The sequence below is a fragment of the Telopea speciosissima genome, chromosome 2 (genome assembly GCF_018873765.1).
Source record: "Telopea speciosissima isolate NSW1024214 ecotype Mountain lineage chromosome 2, Tspe_v1, whole genome shotgun sequence".
Classification (NCBI taxonomy): domain Eukaryota; kingdom Viridiplantae; phylum Streptophyta; class Magnoliopsida; order Proteales; family Proteaceae; genus Telopea; species Telopea speciosissima.
The window spans coordinates 15861144-15870392 of NC_057917.1; the positions used below are offsets into that span (position 1 = coordinate 15861144).

The 9249-nt window shown below is 42.2% G+C and overlaps 1 protein-coding gene across 1 annotated transcript; it reads left to right on the forward strand.

The window, feature by feature from the left end:
• The first annotated feature begins 1158 nt into the window (after positions 1–1158).
• Positions 1159–9249, forward strand: LOC122650493. The gene is made up of 4 exons (XM_043843904.1): positions 1159–1408; positions 1586–3553; positions 4111–4439; positions 8755–9249. The coding sequence occupies exons 1-4, from the start codon at positions 1159–1161 to the stop codon at positions 9247–9249; spliced, it is 3042 nt and encodes a 1013-aa protein (XP_043699839.1).

The following is a 9249-nucleotide window of genomic DNA, read 5'->3' on the forward strand; positions in this document are numbered from 1 at the left end:
TAGTAAGTGCCTAATTGAGTATATTTTTCATAAGGGTTTTCTTCCTGTCACTGTGCCTAGTGAAGTATAATGTTTCACAAGTTGCCAGATACCATTACTTGGGTTAGTTCATGTGATAGAGGACAAGGCAAGCATCTCATTGGTACAATTTCAGCATAAAATAAGTAGAGGAAGTAGCTAAAATTACAAAAGATGTCATTTAGTATTTTTATATTTATCTCCATTTGATGGTATTTTGGTAATTAATTTTACTAAAACTTTGAATCAGAGTATGAGCAACTTTCTTTGTTTACTTTGGAATAAAATGTGGTCATTGAGATTATGTGGGATCCTCTATTACATGGACTAACTCTTGTACTACGAAGTGACAAACAGTAAAACATTATACTTCATTGGGCACAATGATGCCTAGAAGGGCCCTTTTCAAAAACTATGTTGTTTGATATGGTAATTGTAAACATATCTCTACCATTCCGATGCTGCCCAAATGGGTTCTCAGGAAAATACGATCCAACCTTGCGCCACAGCGCAAGTCAGCTCTCCTATTTCGATTACCAGCAGGGATGGTGGGCGAATAGCTATGGTATTGCATGGTGACCCGTCTTATGAACATGCAGAGGCAAACGAGGAAAATTTCCCTGAAGTCAGACGTCGCAAATATACCACTGAGAAGCATATTCAGTAGGGTAACATTATAGAAGGAGCTCGACGCAAAGGCAAGAAGGCAGAAGAAATTTGAGAAGTTAATGATAGGCTAATGGCTCAACAGCAAAGTGCATCTGATAAGCGCCATCATCTCTCTGACTCACAGTGATTATGAGGTTCCTATTTTGGAACATTAGAGGGGTTGGGAACCCAAGGGCGAGAGCGCATTTGAGGCTAATTGTGAACGAACATAAACCAGACTTTATTTGTATTGTGGAGCCTAAAATTGAAGTGCAAGGGTGTCCAAGAAGGCTATTCTCCTCTCTAGGGATGCATGCTGACATTATTGCTAATGAACGCTTAGAGGGTCATCCTAACATTTGGTTCCTGTGGAAGGAGGGCTTGATGATGCCGACTGTATTATTAGACTCTGGACAGCATATTACACTATAAGTGGAGCTTAATGGAATTAGAAGTATGATCTCAGTAGTACATGCGAGCTGTTTACGAGCGATGAGAAGGCAGTTGTGGGAAGATCTGGTGACTTTTGCAGGGTTGAACTGTCCTTGGTTAGTAGTTGGAGATTTCAACACCTATCTATTTGCAGATGATAAAAGAGGGCCGGGAAGGTTCAATTTGGGATCGGCTGAAGGTTTTACGACCATGGTTGATACAGCTTCTCTAATGCCGATCCCCTCCATGGGTAACAAATTCACTTGGACCAACAACAGGCGGGTAGGAAACGTCCAGGCAGTTCTTGATCGTAGTTTTTGTAACAGTGCATGGTAGCAACACTATGTCGGCAGCATGCAAAGGGTTCTTGTTCGAGGATCATCGGACCACTCCTCCCTTTTTATTTTCAGTGACATGCCGCCTCACCCGACCAATACCCCATTTTGAATGCAAAGATTCTAGACTGAGCATGAGGAGTTCTATGCAGTGGTGAGAAGCTCATGGTTGACACCTATTTCGGGTTCTCCTCTTTATATTGTGAATCAAAAATTGAAGAGACTCAAAGGCCCTTTGAGAGATTGGGCCAAAGGGGTGTTTCCACACATTGAGCATGAAGTCCTTCGTACCAAGAACTGCCTTGAGAATGTGCAAGGGCGTAAGGATATGGAAGGATTTTCTGAGGAGTTGTTTAAGAGTAAATTGCAAGCTAGAATTGAGCATGACAAAGCCATTGAGCTTCATGAGAAGCTATGGAGGGAGAAGGCGAGGAATAAATGGTTAGCGCTTGGAGACAGATGCACGAAGTATTTTCATGCCTCGACCAAGACTCGACATGTTCGCAGCTTCATTAGAGAAATTATAAAGGAGGACGGATCAGTCTTAGCAGATGTTAGCGAGATTGGAAATCATATTGTGGCCCACTTTGAGAATTTCTTCAAAAGGGGAACAAATGCAAGAGAACCAGCAATGCTTTCAGTAATTCCCAAAATTATTTCAGATGTGGAGAAGGATATGCTCACAAAGATACCCACGCAGGAGGAGATCAAAGCGGCGGTGTTTGATCTGGACCCCAACAGTGCCCTAGGTCCAGACGGGTATCCGGGAACATTTTTTAGAGTGTGTTGGGATTTTATTGGCAGAGATGTGTGTCGAGGGGTGCAGAATTTCTTCAAGGAGGGAGTAATAACGAAAGGGGTGAACTGTAATTTCATGTGCCTGATTCCCAAGGTGGATGGGGCAAATAGAGTGGGGCAGTTTCGCCCTCTTTGCCTAGGGAATTTTTTCTTTAAAATCATCCCAAAAATAATGGCGATCAGACTGTCCACAATTCTGCATATGCTGATCTCTCCTGAGCAAGGAGCGTTCCAGAAGGGGAAGGTGATTTTTGAAAACATAGGGGTGGCTTCTGAGCTTACTAACATGATGGAGATAAAATGCAGAGGGGGAGGTTTGGGAATGAAATTAGACATCCAAAAGGCCTTTGATACACTGGAATGGAGCTTTCTATTTGATGTCATGGGTGCTTTTGGCTTTGATCAACGCTGGATACACTGGGTGCATCAGATTCTTCAATCCACCAGAATTTCAATCTTGATTAATGGTGGACCTGGAGGTTTCTTTGGCATGGAGAGGGGATTGCGACAGGGGGATCCACTATCACCTCTATTATTTATTCTTGCAGAGGAAATCTTATGTAGAGGACTCAAGGCGATACGAGAAAGAGGTTGGCTTAAGGCGTTGAACGGGCCCAGACAGGTATTCACTCCTTCACACTTGCTTTATGTTGATGACCTATTTATCTTTATGAAGGCTGAGATGGCAAGTGTGAGATGGGTCAAGCAATTCTTGGAGGCTTATGGAAGGTACTCGGGGCAAGTGGTAAATCTTGCAAAGAGCAAAGTGTTCATGGGGCGTATCTCAAGTGCAAGAAAGCAGCAGCTCCAATCGGTACTACAAATTCCAGTGTGCACTTTCCCAACAAAGTATTTGGGGGTTATGTTGAAGAAGGGACGAGTGCAGCGTGATTTAATCCTCCCTCTAATGGACCAATTTAAGAAACGGCTGGCAGCATGGAAGGGTAGGTTCCTATCTATGGCTGGGCGAATAGAACTTGTCAGATCTGTAATGAGCAGCATACCAGTGCACAATTTCTCTGTTTATCTATGGCTGGCTAGTGCTATAGAGAATATGGAAAGATGGATTCGCAACTTCATATGGTTAAGAGAAGCAGATCACTCCAAAGCAATCACGGTGAGTTGGGACACATTGTGCAAACCAAAAGGAGAAGGAGGGCTTGGCATTCGGCGATTAAGGGATCTCAATCTAGCTCTTATTGCCAAGCTTGTGTGGACAATTAAATCAGACAGCTCGGACTTTGCTAGATTCTTGAGGGGAAGATTTGTGAGGAAGGATGGCTCATTCAAAAAGCCGGCAGGGACATCTATGCTTCTTCCAGGTATTAGGAAAGTGTGGAGTTTTGTTTCATGGACAGAGTGATGGGTGATAGGGGACGGCAGGTCAATCAATTTTTGGTATGATAAGTGGATCAAAGGACAAAGCATCAAGGATTTACTTCAGCCCAGGGTTATTCCACGCTCCTTAGATGCAGTGATATCAGATTTCGTGAAGGATGGGCAATGGCAGCTTTCGGCAGTAGGTGATTTGGAACTCCAAAGCATATTTAATAAGATCCAAACGTTGAACATAAGGACGACAGAAAGGGCAGACTGGCGGTGTTGGGCTCACACTATAATAGGGAAGTTCACGGTCAAGTCGGCTTGGGAAGAGCTAAGAAGAAAGAAAGCTAAGCCAGCTTGGTATGGAATAAAAATCTGCATCCTAGAACCTTGGTCTTTGGGTGGCGATTGGCATAGAATGCTCTGCCTACGGATAATAAAGTAACCAGCAAGAAGATACCAATGGTGTCCATATGTGATCTATGCTATGAGGCATGCGAGACAGGACCGCATTTCTTTCTAGAATGTAAGTTTTTGAGCCAGGTATGGATTGAAGTATCACTGCTCTTTAATGAGATGTGGGGAGGCTTCCCATCAATGGAGGTACTCTTCTCTTGGTGGAAAAGAAAGGCAAAAACTGTGCCTCTACCGGTAGCATGGAATGTCCTGCTTATTATTGTGCCCCAACAAATCTGGATGGAGAGGAACAGGCGTTGTTTTGATGGTCACAGAAGAAATCCATCACAGGTAACTAAGATCTGCTTTGCAGAAGTTATGAACTACACTAGGATGCGAAGGGTGCAGGTTAAATCAATCAATGATCTTGTTATAGCCAGGCAATTGAAGTGCGTAATCTCCAAGCCAATGGAAAGGAAGATCATTGAGGTATGTTGGAGGCAGCCCTTGTATGGATGGTGGAAGCTCAACATTGACGGGTCATCTTTGGGGAACCCAGGATTGATGGGAGCGGGAGGTATATTTAGAGACTGGTAGAGTAAAGTAAGAAGATGCTTTGCGAAATTCCAAGGAGTGGGAACGAACTACATGGCAGAGTTGGGAGCATTTTTCACTGGAGTTGCGCAGCCGCAAGAGCTGGCTATTGATAAATTGTGGATTGAGAGTGACTCTGCAGCCCTTGTAGCAGCAGTCCTCAACCGAACATTTCCATGACAATATATGCAAGAGTGGTGGAAAGTGTTGACATATCTTGACTCAATTCAATGGAGAATCACGCACTGTTTTCGTGAAGCGAACTCGGCTGCAGACGCCCTAGCGACTCATGCAGCAAAAGGAAGGACCTCTGCAAATTGGGATTCAGCACCAAGCTTTGTCACTCAAGTAGTGAGTTGGGAAGCTCTAGGGAGACCGCATTACGGATTCACATGATATGGCTCCATTTCATAGCTTTGATGACAAGATGTACTTTTATTAAGTTGTGACCATATACTGTAACCAATTTCTTTCTTTATCTAATACAAATTGCTAACCTTTAGCCAAAAAAAACATATCTCTACCCGTTAGGGTGTTATTTGAACGGAGATGGGAACACAGGAGAAGAGGATCCCGTATGAAATTGGTTACAAGATTTACAAACTCGAACGATCTTTTACAATCTCTAGATACCTTGAAAGGTTTTTCCACGGAGAATTCCACACCACAAATCCTTGAGAATAGATGGAATCTCATAGAGATCACACTAGTAACTGAGAGATATATATACTATAATCTCAATAATAACATTGGGGTTATGCGTGACTTGATTATTTATATATATAATCAATCCCTACCTCCTTATAGTGTCCCAGTCTAAATAAGAAACACAGAAAGCAGGGAAGAGACCCAAAGGGGGAAAGCCACTTCCTTAAATGGCCAAACCCAACTGGTGCAATCGACTACCCATGGGTGGGCGCAAATCCAAACCGAGTCTGCCCAGGTTTGGTTAACAAAAAGTTCCCTTCAAATTTGCACTTTCTATATTCAAAATCTCTTCAAGTACACATCAATATGAAGGGTCATTCGCAACCCAATTCATTTGTAGTTAGCATTCCTCTCAACTTCTATTTTAATGAAAATTAAACAATATTCATAACCAGATCATAAGAGGAACCAACCGGCCTAATCTTAGATGTAATCAACACCCAAACACCTATCCTATTCTTACCAAGAAAAAAAAAACACCTATCACATTAATGTAGTTGGAATCTTCCCCATTTTGAATTTTTGATTCAGTCACACTGAATTAATAGAATAAAATAAAATAAAAGTGGAATCAATCATGATTAAGGTAGTATAAAAAATTTTAAAACATGGTTTAGAACTATTGTGAGTAATTATTAGGTCTCAGCTCCCAAGAAGGAACCCCAACTTCCAAGTGACCTGTCTAAGATTATAAAATGTCAGAGTTTACAACGGTAACGTGCATGGGAAAAAGTTGACTTTCTTTCATTTCTGATCGTTTTTGCCGTCACCAGTTTAACAAAACCATTTGTTGAGCAATGGAGAGGGAGAGATTAGGTGGTAGAGTAGGGAAGAAAATATAGGCAAGGTACTAAAAAAATTAAAGTAAGAAAAGTGCTGTAAAACAATTTAAAACTTGAAAATGGAGATTAGGAAACAAGAAACTGTAATGTAAAAGAAGGGCTTGGATGAGGGTAAGAAGCGTAAGATGCTTGGCTTTATGGATACAAAAGGCATGTAATTGATGTGTTGGTAGGGGAGCATGCATGCCAGAGCATTGGAGGTCATAGGAGGAGACTCAGTGCCTTTGGAGCTTCTGTTGCTGCTGCTTATAGATGAGGCCGGTGCTGGTGGCTCAGGCAGCACCCTATGCACGCCCATAAAGGGAGCTTCTAGCTAGCCACATTATGGGCGGACCAGGCTCAATTAGACTCAGAATTTGTCTTTGATTGTATCTTGCTCCAAAATCATGTCATCATGTGGGTTTTTCTTTTCTATCAGTCTCATTGATGGTATGATATTGTTTGTTTTGATAGGTGGAGAGACCAGATCATGTCCTTGTACAAGTACTGTCCAAGGTCCTCTAGGGCCAGGCACATGGAATCCATTGTGGGACTCACAGGAGGAGTGGATTCCATGTGACTGATTCTAGAGGGCCTTGGACGGTACTTGTACAAGAACATGATCCACGCTCATAGGTGGAGCATATATTTTTAAAATGGGTATGCCACGTAAAAGGGGTCAAAGCATATATGTGTATTTCATAACACATTTCTAGTTGATGTGGGATTTTTTCTGTAGTTTTACATCCACGCTTTCACTACGATTATATTCTTGACAGTTCAACTCATCTCTCGTTCTAGTACCAATGAAATATCATGACCCTGATCCCACCGATTTTGTAATATTATCCACTTTGATAAGTAAATCTCACGTCTTTAAAACGCATTATTTCAAATAATGAAGACCTAAGTAAATATACCCATTCCATGACACATCCGACACATCCTCAGGCATGCAAAATGATAGCTTATTTCACCACTTGTTTGATTCTTGGACTAATGCTATTACTGTCTGTGTTATGGAACAGGTATCCTATGCTACAAACGTTAGGAATTTGAAAGTAAAAAATTAAAGAAAGGGAAAAAAATGTATATATATGGTCATGATAGGAGAATTCATGTGTGAGAACATTATTATTAGCTAGGTGATAGGATCTCTTTCTTTTATATTGCTGGTGGGGTCTTGCCACCTTGTTGTGAGAATGGTTTATAGGGTTTTAATGGTCTAGAAGCATTATTAGTTAATTATGTTAAGAAAATGTTAAATGATGAGAACTAGGAAGGTAATTATTTTAAAGTGGTGCTAGGTTTATAGGGTTTTAATGTTGTTAACCTCTCTGTTCATGCATGCACTGTTCATTATTAATCAAACTAATACTAAAACATTCTTGAATTGTTTTAGTTGGCCAGACTATGATGATAGTTCATTATGTTCGTTAGTAAAAAGCACTGCTATAAATGGGGTATCCCCTGCACTCTCCCACATGGTAAGAGCCCTACTGCGACCTAAAAAATCTTTTTTTAGAAACACCCAAATTGGCATACTAGTTCTTGGCTTGTTGGGGGGTTTCAGTTCTTATCTAAAGCTGCTGCTTCTTATCCTTTGTTGTTATGAAATCATGCCAACTTTTCAAAAAAAAACAGAACCGGAATTGAATCGGTTAGTGCCAAATCGGATTTGAATCAGTCGGACTCAGTCAGAATTGGTCAAAATTGAGTCAGAGAGGGTGAGGGATAAAGAAGGGTGAAGGAAAAACGCTATAAAGTGTTTAGTTTTTGCAGATACTGGAAGGTTCGATTGGGACTACATTGTACAGAAATTCGTCCGTTACAAGAAATCTCTACTTGGTCACATGGTCTCTATACAAGCGCCTAGGCCAATGGAGGAGCACACCTGGGTATCTACCCAGGGGGCATAGGCATCATTTCACGATGCCCTGTGAGAGCATAGGAAACACCATCAAGTAGAGATCTTTTTCCTATAAAATTAATAGGGCTGATGTTCTGTGTGCCGCAGCGCAGCCTGCGCCCAGACACATGGGCCTGCCATTCAGGGGGCAGGGTGGTCATTTTCGTGCACCCCCATGTGTCTGGGCGCAGTCAGCACCCCCGGCACAAATCGAGAACATTTGGCCAAATTAATAATGGAATGATCCGTCACGGATTCAAATCAGTTTCAGTCCTTAGTTTTAAAACATCATTCAAATAAAATATTTTTAACCCACATATTGGGCTCATACACCATCTATGATAGAGACTAGACAAGAGTCTAGCTCCTTACCAGTTCACACTTCACAACCTTTTTCTGAAGATAAATCTTATAGTGTGAGTATCTCCTTAGGATGAAAGCCTTGATACCGAGAGAAGACCAGCGTCGTCGTAATGAAGTCAATGATCACTGACACGATCGCGTGGAGACAAAGCCCTCGCCCGCTCACTCGCTCTCAGATTCTCTCCAATTGCTGCATTCCGGTGATAGAGCAGCCACCGTTAGCTAGATTCGTCTCACGAAAATCGAAGTATTTCCTAGGGTTTTGATAGATTCTGCTCCAATTGTGTGTGATTGCTAAACCACACGTTGACATCTTTCTCTCCAACTAGGGTTTTTGTGACGTTGTCTCACTGAACTAGAAAACCGCCCTAAGAGGATTGCGATTTGGCGTGTTTCATCTATGTCTTAGTGCATGTTTCATCTCCGTCATTTGTGCGTGTACTTTTCTCCATCATTTGTGCGTGTAATCCAATCTCCTCCTTCCTTCTCTGCACCTTCCACCATGATCCTTGGCACCATCATCGATGATGATGCCGACGATGTCGATGATGACGATGAACATTTCATCTTTCTGAGTCTACACCCCTTCCGCCCTGTTCTCACCATGGTTGTCACCATCGTTACATTCTGCCTTACCCTTTTCCCTCCCCCTCCCCTGAAGCTCCCCGTTCTGTGGTCGATCATGGCGTTTACCAATAGTCGGCAAAACAAGGAAGGTTTTTCTGTTTTCTTTGTTTATGTGTTTGCAAGTGTTACCATCTCTGGTGCTGGTGGTACCACGGTCATCATCGGCTTCGTTGCTCCAGCCGCTGTTCAATCCTCAACAACCCTCTCATGTCACCAGACGAAGCTCCACTCGTCGATCCAGCAGATCATTGCAGATCTATTCGAAAGTAGGCTGTGA